This window comes from Parasteatoda tepidariorum, chromosome 2 (genome assembly GCF_043381705.1).
Source record: "Parasteatoda tepidariorum isolate YZ-2023 chromosome 2, CAS_Ptep_4.0, whole genome shotgun sequence".
NCBI lineage: Eukaryota > Metazoa > Arthropoda > Arachnida > Araneae > Theridiidae > Parasteatoda > Parasteatoda tepidariorum.
In genome coordinates, this window is record NC_092205.1 from 62,657,204 (window position 1) to 62,677,296 (window position 20,093).

General features: G+C 28.5%; 1 protein-coding gene across 1 annotated transcript; it reads left to right on the plus strand.

The window, feature by feature from the left end:
• The first annotated feature begins 1,240 nt into the window (after positions 1-1,240).
• On the plus strand, positions 1,241-19,886 carry LOC107452384 (tubulin beta chain). The gene is given in 6 exon segments (XM_071177667.1): positions 1,241-1,404; positions 2,539-2,647; positions 12,541-12,651; positions 13,679-13,923; positions 17,535-18,171; positions 19,560-19,886. Coding segments are annotated over 6 exon segments (1,341 nt in total). The 5' UTR covers positions 1,241-1,347; the 3' UTR covers positions 19,742-19,886.
• The last annotated feature ends 207 nt before the right edge of the window (positions 19,887-20,093 follow it).

Sequence of the window (20,093 nt, forward strand, 5' to 3'; positions counted from 1 at the left end):
TGAAAAAATAAATTACTTCGGTTAGAGAATCTGCACAAAAGATTTCAGTTCTAAGAAGATTAAATTGGAAAAGGAAAACAGTGAATTTTCGAATATACTTTTGGAAACTTTAGAATCAGTTTTTTGTAAAACTTTTGTGGGTCATTTTAGCTGGATGTCAGTTTAGCTGGATATTAGTTTAGAGATTTTTTCTTCTTTTTTATTTGCAAAATTGTTTGGTATTAAATATAAAAAAAAAAACTAATAATTTGAACAAATGTTGTTCCAAGAGCTGGTAATTTAAAATGATTTGCCAGTCTTGCAATGCTAAAAAATTAAAGAAATATACATTTGATTAATAGTTTATAGATTGGGGAATTTTAATCAAAGAAATATAAAATAGTTGTTTAAAATTTTGAAATTTGTTTTATTCTTCAATAATTTAGCAACATAATATGATATTCATCAATAATTAATTTCGTTTCAATGCACTCTTTTTGTAAAATTATAGTTTATTTTAAAATTAATGGTAAATCATTAATTATCGCTTTCATTATAAACAGATGGTTTATGAGATCATTGATATTTCTCTGTCAGTTACTCATCCGTTTACGTGGGCCTTGAATGCGACGAGTTTATTTTTCTTCCAGTAATAATTTGGTGAGTAGATACCATACATGGTTAAAGGACTTGTGTTCCAATTTCACCATTTTTCTTCAGTTTTTTTTTCACCTACACTGCGTCTCATTTCATGTCATAAAATAGCCAGTGGGCGAGCCAATCATGTTGCCAGGTGAAACCGGTGCTGAATGGTCATTGAATTCTTCCGCAGATTTTCTTCTTGGTTCTCGTTGCGCATGCGCAATTTTGGAAGCCAACTGAAGGAATAACTCGTGAATCGAAAATGATTTAAATTTGCGTGAAAACTGCACAGAAAATATTATTTTTTTAGATACAAAATGTTATTAAAATAATAATAGAACGAGAATTCATGCATTTATAATTGTAAAAAGCCAAAGTTATTAAGAAAATACAGGAACCTAAACCACTCCCTTACTTGAAAATACACTTTTTCTCATTGCAATAAATTATTTTCAAAATATTGGGACTTAAAAACAAAACATATTAATTTTTTGCATTTAAATAACCAAAATATTATTTATAATCTAACTTCTCTCATTATTTAAATATCGCTCAGTATTAAACACTGAGTTGGCTGGCAGATTGATCCAACTCCACCCTTATCTGACGTAATCAAGGCTCTTAAAGGCGCGTCCTGAAAACCCGCGTCAGTTCTCCATTCTGATAATTTCAGTCTGACAAGACGTTTAATTTGAAATTTAAAGAAAACTCTATTTCAAATCAACTATGCGTGAAATAGTACATATTCAAGCTGGCCAATGTGGTAACCAAATCGGTGCCAAGGTATAAATATTATATTTTATTCTGTTGACTTGTCTAAATTTTTTGAAATATAAATGGCAGACATTCTTATTAAATCGATAGCCGCTGGCGTTCTAAGAATTGAAGATTCCCTTTTAGTCTTAGCTAATTTTATTCGATATTTCTATAAAAATACTTATGCTAAGCTTTAAACTTTTAACAATACGCGTTTTTGTTAATGATATTTTATAAATATTACTGTTTTCTACGACCGTTTCGTTCCATGTGGTGAATTAATTGACCGGCACTTAAATTATACGTTTTCGATTTGATGATAATCTCAGTGATTCGCAGTGGCCAAAGGAAAATGTATTCTGAAACTCAAACATAAATTAAAATATCTATTTTATATTTATGTCTTGCAGCATATTTTTAGTCTTGAAAATTAGTCCTCGTAAAATCTTAACTAATAAGCATTGTTTAAAAAATGGCATATCTTAATATGCCATTTTTTAAAGTTTAGAAACAAATTAAGTCTTCATTTCGAAAATCGCGGATTCTTACCCCTTTCCGAATGAAATAAATTCTTTAATCTAGTTTTGAATCAAGTGAATAATTTGAAAATTATTCATTAAATTTAGTTTATTAGTGATTTTTTTTTCTCTTCTGGCAGGTTAATTTTTTTAAAACTTCCAAGTATTGTAAATCAAATCCTTTAGTTACAGAAGTATATGGAATAGAAACTTGCAAATAGCATATCTGAAGGAAATTTATATTTTATAGCAAGCATTATTTCTGAATCGATAGTTTAGTTTATTACTAAAAATTGTGTTCTGGTGAACAAATTTCTTTTTAAAGCAGTGTGTTTAGTTTTAATTCAAAAATGGATTTTAAATTCCATATAAGTTTTAATTGTAGTTGAAAATTAAGTTTTATTTATTTTTTCAGATTTTACTTTTATGCATAATTTAATAACAGTTCAGCTATGTTTCTAATAGGTAAAGTTAACAAGTTCTGCTATGCTCTAATAGGTAATTTTAATAATTAAAAAATTTAAATAAGAATATTTTTTCAAAATTTTTAATTTCTGAATAGAAAAGAGCAATTTATATTACGATTTTGAACTCTTTCATTGTATTATTAATGCCATATTGTGTATTTTATTAATATTTCTAGTTTTGGGAAGTTATTTCTGATGAGCATGGCATTGACCCTACTGGTACATATCATGGAGATTCTGATCTTCAATTAGAAAGGATCAATGTATACTACAATGAAGCATCAGGTATGTCTTTAACTTTATATGTGCAGAAATAATGTGAGCACTTTTTCTCTTATTAGAGAATATCTGAACTGAAGCTCATTTATTTGCTTTGTTTATGGTGTAATAAGAGATAGAACATCAGATAAGCAATTAAAAAAATTCCAAGTTAAATTCCAGATTTTTTTAAATTGCTGTCATAATTTTACTATTTGAATAATTTTAAACTGTTAAAAATATGGTACATCTAAAACTGATAAGAGATCATCTTTCTTTTCAATTGATATAACTTAACTGTCTCACAACATGGTTTAAAATTCTGTTTTTCTTGATTAAGGGTTTAAAGTTCTACTGATTTTTCTTGATTAAGGGTTTAAAGTTCTACTGATTTTTCTTGATTAAAAATATTCTATCTTTATTTGCCTTTATTTTTAGCATACTGTCTTTATATATATATACATTTTTTGTTTGTACATAACCAGGGTTTGCCAAAGGGGCCCCGCCCTAAAACCAGAAAGTTTATTGATAATTCAAGTTTTGTTCCAAACAATTTAAGATTAATTAACTTAATGAATTAGGTTTAATTATTATATAATATAGCTAAATTAACTTGATATATAAATCAAAATGCATTTAACTGGTTTGGAATGTGCCTCTAATTTGAATGGAAAAGTTAAGTATCTGTTCTTATGATTGATGTAGGTATGTGTGTCCAATCATTCTTGAGGTTCAAAAAACCTTAATATTTTTTTAGATTATGAAATCATTACTAAAAAGATTTCATTAAATTTTAATTTTAGAAAAGATAAATTTTGCATGTTTTGAACATATATTCTGTTAGTATTGATTTTTTAAGAATAATTTATATCAAGAACAAATCATCAGATTTTAAGAAAATATTGATTTTTGTTTAGAAAACTGAGTTATATAATATCTAACTTAAGTTTATATATTAAACCATAGCTTGTGCTCCGGAAAAATCCGGAATTTTCACTGTGATCTGGAAGTTTCCGGAAATCCTAGGTCCAGAAGTTTCAAGAAATAGAACTAGAATTTATACTTGGCATTTCTTTCATTTGTAAATATTTTTTCTGGTAGAATAATAAATGTGATTAGAGATAAATATAACTTATACATATTAATTAATTTAAATTATGCTGCATGTAATTTATTTAGAATTTCATGTTTTGAAAATATCAATGACTTAAATTTATAAAGACATAAATTTTTTTTAATGCATCATAAATGATTTTACTCAGGGAATTTTCAGTATTTTTGAGTTAGGCTCACGATCGCCCCTGTTAAATTAAAAAATTCATATTTTAATCAAATCCATAAAATTAATTTGCAAATTCTTGAGTGCATTGATATTGAGCTAGGTTTCAGAAATTTTTTCTAGTTCTACAGTTACTCAAAAAATTAGATTCATATTTTTTTTTTGTATTAAGTTTAAAAGAAATTCTGATAGAAAAATACATTATGAAGTTTATTTCAATATAATAAGTAATTTTTAAAATATTTACATGTAGTAATTTATGTTTTCTTAATATTCTCTACTATTATGGCTTGATTTCTATTCTAAATTAGAAGCATAAAAGTTTTAAACTATTAAATTACATTAAGGTTGAGAAAGTTTTTGACAATTGGCTGATTTTCAATACTCATGTAACATAGATTAACGTTAATTAAAATAATGTGAATAAAATCAACTGGAATATATATATTTTTTTCTTTTAATGCAAAATGTAAGTTTTTTTTTTTTTNTTAGTTAAAATAATGTGAATAAAATCAACTGGAAAATATATATATATATATATATTTCTTTTAATGTAAAATGTAAGTTTTTTTTTGTAAGAATGAATGAAGTTATGTTGTGATCACAAGCTTTTCTGAAAGATTACTGCTATGCTGAAGATAATTCCCTGCATTAAATTTAGGTTAGAATAAATACATAAAATAATGAATAACTTAAGCTTTTATACATTTTTGAAATTTAAAGCTTTTCTTTATAAAAATCAAATGGATTTAAGATTTTTTTCACCTAACATAGAAATAAATTAAAAAAATATAAGATTAACATGGTTAAGAAAAATTAATTAAAATTATTTTCTACTTATGCATAATTTTTAATAAGTTTATATCAGGCATCCATAATTCATGCTACAGTGATTTCATCGCAGAAAAAAAATGGGTGAGAATTTCTCACCCTTTCTCAAAAACAGGGTGAGATTTCAAAAAATTAAAAAAAAGAAGAAAAAAACACAGAGACTTGAAAAAAAATCACTATGAAAAAAAAATCTTTTATTATGATACTTTTTTAACATCTTCTAATTTTTAAAGCATTTAATATTTTTGTTGCATCATCATATGGAAAATGTTCTACATCTACTTTTTCAACAGCTGTTCTCATTAGGTTGATCAAATGCGTGTTTGTTTCGTTCTGATCGTTTCTACCCACATTTGTTTCATTTTCATTTGTCCGTTTCGGAGAAGATCTTGCCTTTTCAAGGTATTTGTCCATCTTACATTAATGCGCAAAAAATTTGAATTTCTTACATGGAGAAACCTTACCTACGGTAAACATGTGGTTGCAGAGAAATGCGTTCTGAAAGAGGTTCCGTGGTTCGGAGGGATGATATTCTGTTGTTCTTAAAGGTTCTGAACAATACTGGTAAATAGGGAAGCTAGATAATGGGGCAGATGTTGAAAATAATGAAAGATCCAGGAAGAAAAGTGAAACGCATTTTATTCTAAATGGCGCAATGAGAAATTTTTTTCAAAATGCGAGAAATTCGCGAATTTTGAAATTGGTTTATAGAATGCACGAATTTCTTGCGATAATAATTTTTTTAATGCGAGAAAAGAAAAAAATATGCGAGATTCTCGCGCTGTAGTGAAAACACTGATGCTAGCACCTTTTTACTGAACTGAAAACTTATACTATTCAGAACTAAAAAAATTTGTCAACTATTTAATGTTTCAATATTAAGCCCACGTTTTCATTAAGATACACTGGGGCACGATTTGTTATACATATCTTTGTTCTTGCATAGTTATTTACCATCTAAAATAATTGAATTCAATTATGCAAATTCAAACGTAATGGCTGTCACAGCAATTGTATACAAAATGGCAGATGTGTGCAGCAGTAACGTCAATTCAATAATGACAATAATGAGATTCGGTGTTTCAGACTACCACAAACGTTTTTTTAAGTTTAAAATAAGTTTTTTTTTGCTTAAAAATAAATAAATTAGAGCTTTTAGAAAAGTAATGAAATATTTTCTGGGAGTTTTGTTTGAGGTATTCTGGATGCATTAAGATTTTAAAATAACCGACTGTAATTGTCCATTATAAATAAAAATGTATAAAATCAAAAATTATCAAATATGTTAATTTGTTATTCTAAATAGGAATACAAAAACAATTACCATTAAAAAAAAAAGCACTCAACAATCATCTTATTAAATATTATATAAAATCAATTTTTATTTGCTTCCATTTGGATGCCCTATGTACTTGAAGTTTATTTTTCAATTTTCTATGAATAAGAATGTAATTGGAAAATATTCTTTAGATTGATGCTGAGCTGGATTTGGATTTCTGACCCTCAAAATAGGAGGTACAGTAGGGAACCGATTATCCGGAACGATCGGGACCATCGATATTCCGGATAACTGATTTTTCCGGTTTTCTGAATCGCTACAAAAAGCAGTTTTTTTTATAGTTAAACCCAACTTTAAAAAAAAAAAAAAGGAAATAATCTTAAAAAGAAAAAAAATGAAGTAATACACTAATGATTATTTCCAAAATGATGGTAAGGTAAACATCTTTCAAAAAAGAGCGAAAAATCCTGAAATCTTTAGAGGAAAAATTTTTTTAAAAAAATGACAGGAAAACTAATCGAATTTCGTTCCGGTTTTTTGGTTTTCCGGTTTTCTGATTTCCGGATAACGGTTTCTGTACTGTATATAAATATGAGTCCTAAAATAAAATTTTGAAATCTCATCATTTTGAATTTTTGTAAACAATGTGCTTTTATGAATCTTGAATACTTTAGCAATTAGTTTTATTATTCTATCCCTGCTTTAAATTATTTCCACTATGAGCATATAACATTCACTGGCTAGGAGCAGCAGCCATTCTTTCTAAATAACAGCTAGAGAGAGAGCTAAAAACTAAATGCAAATAGAGCCATGTTATTTAACCTAAAACTTCTTCTTCCTTATCCCCAAAGTTAGCAGGGCTAAACAATATCCATGAAACTCATGACCCGGAGGAAGTCTACCACTAAACCGCCTTAAAACTACCAAAAAAAAATTTGAATGCTATTTTCAAAATCAAATGGGATTGAATATTTTTAACCTTATGAAAAGGAATTTTGAAGTTACAATTTTAAAAGAACTCGGATTTCTAAATGACTTAAAATTTTCACAATTCAGGTTTTGAATTGGTGGCCCTGTCACTTTCATTATTCATAGAGAATTAAGTTTATTGGTGAAATAGTGCTTTGAATAGTCCTTGACTTTAGTTGTGGATTGACTTGTTGTCAATGGGTAAATGTTAATTTTGAAAGCTCCTAAATATCTGACACGTTTTAGGAGTGATTTTTCGCTCAATTAAAAAATGAAACAAAATTTTGACTTCTATGTCTGTAAGAACTGTTAAGTTAGAACTGGGGTTTCCAACTTACATGAGGCCTGGGGCAGCAATTAAAAACACAAATCAAATGGCGGGCCGCAACTTTATCAAAATTTTATGTAGGAATCTATGTTTGAAGGAACATTAAATATTACGATCATATTTTACCAAGTTGTACAAAACAAAACCAAAAGTTTTAAATTACAAATTAAAATAAGAAATAGATTTTTTAAAAATATATAATTATTTATTAAAAAATTTGGGCTACAATAACTTTAATGTACACCCGTGTATTAAACAATTAATGTGCAACAGATAATTAATTTTTAAGATATAAAACTTTAAAAAGGTTGGTAATAAAACATACATAGTAGCACACAAAATGTTCAATGTCAAAATTGAGGTTAGTCTGCTGCAACCACCAGAGAATAGATATTTACATTTTAAATTTAAAATTTTCAGTGTAAATATTTTCGCAAAATGAGTAGCTTTAAAAAGTTAAATCAGAGAATTTCTTCGAGAAAATTTCTGATACACACATGCTAAATTATATTCACAAAATACAAAAAAAAACAAAATAATTTTCTTGGATGTAAAACCTGAGAATTTTTTTTGCGCCGTTGGTATGATCAATTTCCCAGAAACGAAGAAATTGAGTTTTTATTAATGAGAAAAGTATTTTAAACCCATCTAGATTTTTTACGGAAATTGTCCGCAAAAAAATGACAACTAATATATTTTGGTTCGCGGACCACAAAAAAAGACTTCGTAGGCCAGATGCGGCCCCCGGGCCGCTAGTTGGAAACCACTGAGTTAAAACTTCAGAACTTTATATGGGCCTTAAAATAACATTGTCTATGGAACAATGGGAACAAAAGGGTAATGGTTATATTAGAAATGTAAGTGCTATAAAAGGGTCAGACTAAAAAGCATAGTCTAATCTAGCAATCTAAAACTTCAACAAAAAATGGTTACATTACATTGACCCACTGACGGTTCTGCACCTAAAAAGTCGTAATTTAACCTGCAGTCTTCTCCACATAGCGAAACCGGTTTTCCCATCTTATTAGATAGGGAAATAGTGTATAGGGGAGAAACATTCTCCTAATTTTGCCCATTTGCTAAACCATCAGTGGGTTAAACCAAATCAGTAAATAGTTACCGAACATTTAATTTTAATGTTAAGTGTCAAAAGCAAATTCAGGAATCTTAATCATTTAAAATTTTTTTTAATTACTTTTAAGCCCAGGTTTTTCATTGAAACTTAATAAATCTCCTGGTTTTGTTGTAAAGCAATGATGGGCTAGGCTTACTTAAAAAAATAAATAAAATAATTTTTTTTAGATCCTGTTCAGATAGACCTTGTTCATTTTTATAAGCTTGCAATTTTTAAAATAGATTTTTTTCCTTTCAATGTAAAAGAAATTAGAACCTGACCTATTGATGCCAAAACCAGTTACAGTAGAACCCCGATTATCCGAGTTAATGTGGACCAAGACTAACTCGGATAACCGAAAAACTCGGTAAAAGCGAAAAATGTAAATTAAGATAAGTCGTGTAGGTTTAAATGTATATGCTAACAAATACAAAGGTTAAACAGATACACCACATGCAGTTTATATTTTAACGATAATTAAAGAGTTCTCACTTAAAAAAGTCCTTAATTGTTTTTTGTATAACTTTACTTTGGCGTTTTTCTGCAGCAATGTTTCGCCATTTTTTTAAAGATAACAGGATTGCTGTTGTTGCTTCTTGTTGTTCTATGTATTCAATAGCACTTGTGATAGCTTTTAATCCATCTGTGTGTGAAATTTTCATACATTGATTTTCATCCTCATTCCTGAGTGTTTGTGAGATCAAGTTCAGAATTTTTTTCGGTANGGGGACATACCAGATATTAGAGTGCCAGTGCAAAAAAAAAAAAAAAAAAAATCATAGATATTTGACAGCTCGGTTAAAGCGGAGACTCAGATAACCGGGGTTTTACTGTATTTTTAATTTTATTCAAAAAAGGAAATTGAGAACTTTTTATTTATTAAGTGTAAAAAGCTAAACCTCTTCGTCTTCCCCCTTTTTTTTCTAATGCTAGATCTATTTTGGAACAAGAATTTTCTTATAAAATCCACCAATCATACCTTATTTTTTTCATTTTACCTCTTTTCATCACTAGCCAATTAGACAACTGATTTCCAGATTGTTTTGTAAAAGAGTGGCTTAAATGCTTACTTCAGAAGTCTTAAAAAATTTAGTTTAATATTTTTCTCTAAATGGCAAGAAAACTACCAATTTTTGGGAATTTAAGTTCTGTGATCATTATTAAGAATAGTCTAAATGAAATCTTTTTCTTTTAAATGTTTTTAATTCATTAAAAACAATTGAAATTCTGTATTTTATTTTTATTATTTTGAGATTATATTTCTCATGCATTTCAACAATACTGAAATGGTATATGAGTAAAACAGCAGGCAAAGATAAGCAAAACTGATTCTGAATTTAATGTAGTAGATGGTAATAAATTAAAGATAAATGAATGTTCCAATATAGTAAAATATAATTGTGTAGTAATATTTTTTCAACTTGCAGTTTTTAAGAGGTGTATAAAATAACACAAATTTTGATATTAACTTACCACAAAGTTTACTGATAATTGATATATTATGGTAAAATTATCGTAATGTTAAAAAATTCTAAGTTTTCTGTAAAAAACATCAAAATAGTCCTTGTTATATTTAATAAAAATTACTTTTACTGCCTCAAGCAGAACATATTAGTGAGAATTAAATTGTATGATTTTTAGATGTAAATTTAATGAAGTTTTAGACAATTACAGTAGGCAACCGATTATCCGGAACAATCGGGACCATCGCTATTCCGGATAACTGATTTTTCCGGTTTTCTGAATCTACAAAATGCCATTTTTTTTTTAATATTGTTAAACCCAACTAAAAAGAAATATTTGTAAATCTTAAAAAGAAGAAAAAACGATGGAAGTAATACACTAATGATTATTTCCAAAATGATGGTAAGGTAAAAATCTTTCAAAAAAGAAAATCCTAAAATCTTATTAGGAAAAAAAAAATTTTTTTTTTTTAAATGGTGCGAAAATTTATCGCATTTTGTTCTGCTTTTCTGATTTCCGGAAACTGGTTCTGTACTGTACAATTTAAATATCTTTGTATTAAAAAGAGAAAAGGACCTTCAGGGTTCCCACGGTCCTTGAGAGTCCTTGAAAGTCCTTGAATTTTTTGTTGCTAAATTTAGGTCCTTGAAAGTGCTTGAAAAACGTCTTAGGTCCTTGAAAAACTTGATAGGTCCTTGAATTTGTCCAATACTGCCGGCGACCCTTTTTATAAAACACCCACGGATCATTCTCGTTCTTTCTGTTTTGTTCCCGAGCTCTCTCACGTGGTTTTTAATACCACCGTTTCTAACCGGGCTTAGCGTCTTGGTGTCTGCCAAGCGCGCAGAGCACAGCAGACAATCAATGCGTTCGGGGTGAGACTCCACTTCATCTTTCGCATATGCTTAGATCTTTTTTCTTATCGAAACTGGAATACTCTCGAATTTCGTAACAATATGTACCTTTTAGTTTTCAATAAATTTGCCGTTTTACCATCAGCACTTGTCCTTATGTTTGCGTCATTTCAAAACTTTATTGTAAAGCGTATTCGCAAAGGCACGGCTTCGTATTTGTGTTATGTAGTTTAGACTAGTTATGCCTGGGAAGTGCTATTTTAATCCCCAATGGATGGATAATCATGCTTATAAAGAATAGATTTTATCGATGCCGGAAAAGAAGTTCTGAGCCAAGTGCCGATTATGCATGAAGGAGATCGATATCGCGAAAATGGAAGAATCTGCTCTGAAATCACACATGAAAGAAAGGTAAAACAAAAGAGCAGTCTCATGCCCTGAGTTCTCTTTTTCCAAAGACATCAACATCTAATTCAAATGGTGTAAATACTCCTTCAACATTGTGTGCCCCATGTGAAACAGAAACTTTAGTGGCCGAGGTAACATTGTCTTCTTATCTGGTCAAAGGAATGTGCTTGATGCTGAAATTCTCTGGAATCTGAAGTGCATCACTAGTAATTATTCATGTAACTCCTGTGATAGGATTAGTAAATTGTTCTCCAAAATGTTTGCTGATAGCTGTATAGCGAGAAAATTTTTTTGTAGTGCCACAAAGTGAGCCTATTTGGGCTCCTTTGGATAGGCACTATACTTCAAAGGGATTCTTATAAATGAGCTGAAGAATGTTGATTGCTACACTGTACTCTTTGATGAGACGTTAAATCAGTCTCTACAATCTAAGCAGATGGACATTATGGTAAGGAATTGATAATAAAGTTTGCACTAAGTATCTTACCTCCCAATTTATGGGTCATGGAACTGCAGAAAATATTTTGTCCTCTTTTTACAAATGCATGGATGATGGTTAAAAGCTCTCTAAAATACTTCAATTATCCATGGATGGACCCTATGTCAATTGGAAATTCTATTAGAAGCTTCAGTGTGAATTAAAAGAGAAATATTCCCACCAGGTCATATTCATTGGCAGTTGTGGATTACACATAACGAATAATGCTTTTAAACATGGTGAAAATGGGATATGTTCCTTCTAATTTTTATTTTCAGAAAGAATTGTTGCTGCATAACATTTAGAGAAGGTTGTGTAAATTATGGATGAATAATTTCAGAAACGATGTTTAATAGAGGAGAGGAGGGGGTTATGGAATAGTCATGGAATATGGAATACCTAAGATTTAGCTCTGTCTTTCATGCAGCCTTCACATGGAAATACACAGGATTAAAGGATTTCACCATTAACACCTCATTACCATTAGTTATAGATTGTGCTGAAAATGATTTTGTGAATTAATATGTAAAACCAGTAGGGTTGTTTTTAAAAAAATATAAATTTTAGTCCATAATACATATACTCTCTTCTCTCTATATAGGCAAAGCATTTAGGTATTATATTTGAAATTAATTATTGCCACAACAAGCATTGTTGCTTCTAGTAAAATAGAAGAGAATAATTTTTAAAATTGGTCTTAGATTAAGGTCCTTGAAAATTTTGTTGAGGTCCTTGAAAAGTCCTGGAAAGTCCTTGAATTTCAATCTCATTATAGAGTGGGAACCCTGACCTTTATTTTGGAAGTTATAAAAATGTATCTAATGAATTTGTGCATTTGTTAATTCTTCTGTTTTTTGTTTTATGCAAAACTCAACTGAAATTTTATAAATAAGTAACTTGGTATATGCTATTTCAGGGGGAAAATATGTTCCACGAGCCATCCTTTTGGATCTTGAACCTGGAACCATGGATTCTGTTCGTTCAGGACCTTTTGGACAGCTTTTCAGACCAGATAACTTCATCTTTGGTAAGAAATTCTTATTAAATTTTTTATAATAAAATTTTTAACTTTTACTTGGTCATAAAGCAAGCACACTCTGTTATTACAGTAAGTTAATGTTTTATATTAAGAATTTTTGCTTGAAAAAATCTTATGTACCAGGGTTGGCATGATTTATGTAAACAATGATTTTTTATTTAAGAAAATCATTGATTCGAAACCATTTTTTTTTTTTAGTTGAATCATTCAGTCATTTTTTTTAGGAATACATTTAAAGTGTGATTCTTTTTTTTAAAAGTGATTTCATTGGTAGTGGAAGTTTTATCTAAGGAAATAAATTGAGATTAAAAGTGAATAGAGTAACATTAGGCTGTTAAATTACGGATTTTCCATTATAATAATTTGCTGTTAGTAAACATTTCAAATTTACTCATTTAGTTTTGTTGATTTGAATGCTTTATATGCTTTTAAAACATACTAAAATGCATAGCTAGTGTTAACCAATATTGAAGAAAATCTTGTTTTGCACTGAATTTTATTACAATAATTTTTTTTCTTTAATGTTTTCTGATTTAAACTAACTCTTCATTAGATTTCCAACTGATAAATTGGTGATTTCATATTTATTCAATGATAAGTTTTTCATACTTAAATAATTTTGAAACAATCTCACTCAAATCAAAAATCTTTATTTCTTAAAAAAATAAAAATTTTCCAGTTGTAGAATCTACAAATCTCACTAAAATTTTATTTCAATAACTTAAAAATGAGTAATAAAAAAAAAGTTATAAAATGTTGTGATATTTGTATCAAAATTTCCTTTTTATACATTCAATTTTTATAAAAAAAACTTTTATATCATCAAGAATATATAGGGTAATGGGTAATTTCATGCAACAATGTTCTAAAAAAATGATATTGAAGAAATTACCATTTCTAAGATTGTGAATTTTAACATTAGATTTGAACAAAAAATTTTTTATCGCATTCCACATGTTTGTTTTTAAATTTTTGTATTGTGTTAATTAAAACTAATTTATGTAATTTTATTAAGGTCAAAGTGGAGCAGGTAACAATTGGGCAAAAGGTCATTATACTGAAGGCGCTGAATTAGTAGATACAGTTTTGGATGTTGTCCGAAAGGAATCTGAAAGCTGCGATTGCTTGCAAGGATTCCAGTTGGCTCATTCACTTGGTGGTGGAACTGGATCTGGCATGGGTACACTCCTTATATCCAAAATCAGAGAAGAATNGGTTGATTAACAACCTGTTTCGAATATTAGTTTTAATCAAATTAAGGCAGCTAAAGCCCCTTTCACAGTCAACAGTGTGCATTGGTATTGTTGCACAATACTCTATAACAGAAGTTATTAATGGGTACTGTTCAGACACATCATTGGTATATAAAAATAAAAGTAATTCATTAAATGACATGTTTTTACATCGTTGCATTAAGATGTGTTTAGGTAGTCTTGTGGTTAGTTTATTTTTCTTTTCTTCTCAGTGAAACTCATATATTCTAGCCATTTTTGTTGATTGCTATGCTTCATCTCGTTTGATCAAATTTTTTTCGTGAACGCTAGCGTCATGGTTCTCGCGAAAGATAATTAGATTTTTTTCTCCTTCTTGTTTGATCAAGTTTTTTTCATGGATTTAGCGTCATGGTTTTTCGCGGAAGCTTTTTTTTTTTTAATGGAATTTAGCAAAAATGCGAAAATGCTTTTTTGAATTTTAGCATTCTTGAGGGGTCTTTTCGCATTTTGCGAAAAAAGCTACCGTAGCGGAAACCCTGAAGTAGAAGTATTATGTTTGTAGTTCTAACATTCATACCATAATAAGTCTAATTAGATTTTCAAATGACAGAAAGTTACCATGTCTCTATAAAATAGGTTTAAGCTTTTTAATGTGTACTATTATGGCATCCAAGGAAACTGTTAAATATGTTTTTCGATGTATAAGCTACTAAACTTAATAGTTTGCTAATTTATTATAACAACTATAAAACAATTACTATTTTCCACTGTATAACCTGAATAGTAAAACTTTTAAATTTAGCATTTTTATTGTCTGTCCTCTTCTCTGGGATAAAGTTTAAATTGTTCTATGTTGTACATTTGTTTAAACATCTTAATATATTTTCTGCAGTGATCTTTCTGTATTCTGACAAATAATAGTTCCATATCATTTAAGTTGGAACAGTTATTCTAGATAGCAAATTCCTGCTTGCTTGACCTATCTAGTCATAATGCAAAAACCTTCGTTTTATTGAGCTTGATGTGCTACATCATGTAAATAAAAGTAATTTATTTTTATTCAACTGTAAATGGCCAATGAGATTTTAGTTATTAACAAAAGGATGTAAATACATCACAAGAATAGAAATTCTAAAAATTCATTGTTCCTTTAGGACCAATTATAAGATCTTACTAGTCTATGCATATAAAATGGTCAGTTTACTATAATTTTTTTTGTTTTTTTTAAATAGTTATAAAATTATAATTCGGAGAATTTGTTTACAAATAGAATGAAATATCCTATTTTGTAATGGAATACTAACCAACACAAAATCAAATTAACAAAGCATCAACGTTTGCAGCTGTCCTTTCAAAAAAATACTTTCTATGAAAAAGAAACTATTAAACTTTGTTTTAGTGTAGAATTTCAGGATCATATACTTATTTTAAGCAAATGCAGTAACAAATCTTGTAGGATGGACTTATATATATATATATATATTGCAAGTTCACAATTGATTTATCTCTTTCAAATGATTTTAAAAATAAGATTTCATTTAATACTTTTAAATGATGAATTGGGAACATCAACTGAAATTACTCTAGTACAAAAATATTGAGTGGCATTCATTGTGTTACCGTTTCAAGATTATTGGAACCCTATCTTAAAATACTTAGATTTAAAAATTAAAATTTCTTTAATCAATGTTCCTTCATACCAACATATAATTAAATGATATATTTTTATGTAACTATACTATCAAAATTTTTGATGCATTGATTTGATACTGTTGTGAGTTGCCCAATATTTAATAAATTCTACTGGTAACTGTTAAATTTTCTTTTCTAAATAGAATCTGAAATTATAAATAGTATATTTAATTGCTCTTTTGTGTTGAAATTTGCTTTTATTATAAGTGGAGCAAATGATACCTATTTTAAGTTAGTTTAAGTTCAGTTTTGCCTTTTATGTTTGCTTATTTAACTCATTACTGGTTTAGTATAAATCTCTTTTCTTAAAAATACAACTATATCTGAATTCATAATCACATCAACTTTTAAGGATAATTTATTTTTTAAAATTGATTTTGGCTATGCATTTGGCATTTGGATATGATTTTGGCTATTTTTTCTTTCTGGAGAAAAATAAGGCTCACATTTTTTCTTTATCTTTGTTCTGAAAGTACTTTCACTCTCCCAAACTGCAAATATCGAAAGATGCAAGATGCATGTAAATTTAAACTGAAATTTATAATTTATTAGATATTAAGTGATATGCTCAAGAGCAAGAAACAAAGTGAAATTTTGACTTTTTCATAGTTCTGTGTATGTTTTTTTTTTTTTTTTTAATTNTTTTTTTTTTTTTTTTTTTTTTTTTTTTTTTTTTTTTTTTTTTTTTTAAATTGGTGAGTTAAGTTCTATATTGTAATATTTTGGTAAGCCATTAAGATGTAAGTCATTTTGATTTATTTCAAAGTTTTAATTTTGAGTTAAGCGTTAGTGTATAATTAAATTTTTACTGCAGTGATATAGTTTCAGTATAATTTACTTAATAAAATTTAAAATATGATTATTTTTTAAAATTCAGCCAATTCTAAAGTAGAATTCCTTGAATGATTTTTTTAAAAAAATCCAGAGCCCTGTTTGAAACTAAATTACTTAAATATAATTTAACAAATTATTTAATAAAGTAAAAAAAAAAAAAAATTCATTTCAGTTTACTTCAGATTTGTATGAATAAAATAATGAAAGGTATTTAATTTTAAAATTAAGTCTTGTTCTCAATCCTTATTTGTTTGAGTAGTGCTTTTCCATAATTTTAAGAAAATAGATAAAAAAAAAAAAAAAAAGTTGCNAAAAAAAAAAAAAAAAAAAAAAAAAAAAAAAAAAAGTTAGTGTAGCATAAACCCTAGTTAGAATTAAAGCAATCATAATCAGAGATGCCAACTTCGGACAGCAAATATGTATTTTAAAGTGGTAGTTTATCAATTGTGATTCTTGGTTTAAAAAATTCAATTTAGTAGATTTTTATCCACCACTATTTCTAAATAATTCCTAGGCTTATATTAATCACCACTTTATAGTACTTATGTCATAAAAGCAAGCAAAAATTGTCAAATATTTGCAAAATTTACTTTAGTTATTTACAGTTTTTTTAAAAAAAATTATTCTGGCATGTCCGGAGCAGTTGGCATCTCTGCATAATAATGATAACTTGAAAAATAACTTTAAAAAAAATTTCAGAACAATCAACAGGTCAGGGAATTTTATTTTTAACTTAAAGCTAATAATAGATTCTAAAAAAAATTTCAGAACAATCAACAGGTCAGGGAATTTTATTTTTAACTTAAAGCTAATAATAGATTCTGTATTACCTTAAGCAGATTTTATATTAAGTAATTTAGTTTCAAATATTCAAATTTACTTTTTTCAATTCATCAGCAGTTACATAAGTTTGTAAACTTATGGATTTTAGAACTTAATGTGTAAATCAATTCTAATGTATAGTTTAAAATATTTTAAATTATATTGTTGAATTTTCTCAGATCTTAGTCTAAAATATTTTGCTGAACACTAACTAGAGATTTTATTAATTTGTCCTCACTATCTTCATAATTTTTCTTTAAAATTATTGGAAACTCAGACTTGTTTAAAAGTAAAAATTTTGTTTTGCAGGTGTCAGATACCGTTGTAGAACCATATAATGCTACTTTATCAGTTCACCAGCTTGTTGAAAATACAGATGAAACCTTCTGTATTGACAATGAAGCTTTGTATGACATCTGCTTTAGAACCTTGAAACTCACAACCCCCACTTACGGTGATCTCAATCATCTTGTATCTGTAACCATGTCCGGTGTCACAACTTGCCTCAGGTTCCCTGGCCAGCTAAATGCTGATCTGCGGAAACTTGCTGTCAACATGGTCCCATTCCCACGTCTTCATTTCTTCATGCCTGGTTTTGCTCCTCTTACATCAAGAGGCAGTCAACAATACAGAGCCCTGACTGTTCCAGAATTGACTCAACAGATGTTTGATGCCAAGAATATGATGGCTGCCTGCGATCCAAGACACGGACGTTACTTAACTGTTGCCACCATCTTCAGAGGACGAATGAGCATGAAGGAAGTTGATGAGCAGATGTTGAATGTACAGAACAAAAATAGCAGCTACTTCGTTGAATGGATTCCTAACAATGTTAAGACCGCAGTTTGTGACATTCCACCAAGAGGATTGAAAATGTCTGCTACCTTCATTGGAAACAGCACCGCCATCCAAGAAATTTTCAAGAGAATCTCAGAACAATTCACTGGTAATTATTAGCATAATTATTACTGTTATTTAAGTATAGTTTGTCTTTTCATTTGCTTAGAGCTGGTAAACTCGGTTTATAGTATATTAAGTATTAAGTATACAGATATTAAGTATTAGTAATTCAGGACTATCATGGTGTCCTTAGAAACCATACAAGTGTTCTTATCAGATTCTTTAAACAACTGTGATTAATAAAAAATGCTGTTGTAACTGTAAAATTTTCGTTTTTTGCAAATATCAGTTTTTCCACTTTTTGGCAGAATTCAGCTTTTTCAACAGGGTTGCCACTTCACAGGGAGAATAGGAAAGACCTGGAAAATAACAGGAAATTTAGAATTTTTCTTTACAAACTGGGAAAAAACTTGCAATTTTATTTCTTATTTTTGTCTTCAAATGCAGACCTCTCAAGGCATAATTTGTCATATTTAAAGATGATGCTTTATCTACATTATACAGGACTCTTATTGCCCAGTGAAATCCTGAAAAATTCCTATATAATACCTGGGAGATAACAAGAGACTTTTCAGTTACTATGATCAGTTAAATTCAATATAAATAATTCTAACATCTATTAAATTTGTTTTAAAAACTCTCATTGTAATAAAGCTTTTCCACATTTCCATCCTTATTCAATATTTTTGCTCACGAATTCTAATTTACCATTAAAAGTAAGAATCAGTTTTCCAATGAAAAATTGCATGGTGTAGATTAAATATAGTCTAGATTTACTTTGAAATTTTCCTAAAATACCTAGAAATTTTTTTTTTCTTCTGAAGTCAAGTGGGAACCCTGTTATATTTCCTTTATAGCATTTGTTTTATGTTGAACTGTACCTTATTTTTCTAAGCATTTCCAGAAATTAAAACTAGCATTGTTATCCTAATATAGTTCGCAAGAGCCCTGTGATTGTGTTTCCTCTTAATATATTGTATATAATATGTGCAGGGAAAACGGAGAATTTTTCTTTCCAGATATGAGTGACAACCCTGTTCAAATTCCCCAAAAGGATTATTTTTATGCTTTTCCTACCTGTGCAACAAAGATATAAAATTGCATGCTCACAGTTTTTAAGATCTCATGTCACTACTTGTGGTCACAAGATTAAAAATTTGAAATGATTGAAAGATTAATTGTTTTTAACTTATTAATATATTGTTTTGTTCCTGTATTAAGTTTTATTCTCATATTTTAAGACTATATAAATTAACTTGAACTTAAGAGCTTACAATCAGCCTATATAAATTAGCTGCAGAGATTAATAACTTACGTACTATGTCATTTTTGCCTCAGATATTTCTTGAAACTGGATTATCTTGATTATTCTTTATTGATATTGCGATCTTTTAGTTTCATAGTTTTATTAAATTTTAAATTTTATTTCTTTAGCTATGTTCCGTCGTAAGGCTTTCTTGCATTGGTATACTGGTGAGGGAATGGACGAGATGGAATTCACTGAAGCAGAGTCCAACATGAATGATTTGGTATCTGAATATCAACAATACCAAGAAGCTACTGCTGATGATGAGGGGGACTTTGAAGAGGAAGATGTTGCTAATGAAACTGCTTAATTTTCAAAAAGATGTCTTGTTCATACTGTACACTTTTTTTTCTTAAAGTTCATATCTAAATTTCTGCTTGACAACAAACCACCGATTTTTGTTGCATTTGTGTATAATTAATCCAGCTGTAATAAATTTTTTTTCAATCCTTAAACTTTTGTTAATTTATAGTTTTTTATATTCTATTTTTCACTACCTTATGTTGGAGTTAGACACCAGTTTTTAAAAGTTAAAGCTCTCTAATATTTTTCTCCAGAACTTAACTGTATATTATGGAAATCTGATGTATAAGAATAAAACCATATGGGTGTGAACATGACTAAAATTTATTTTCTAGTCTGTCTTCAATCTTTATGATACA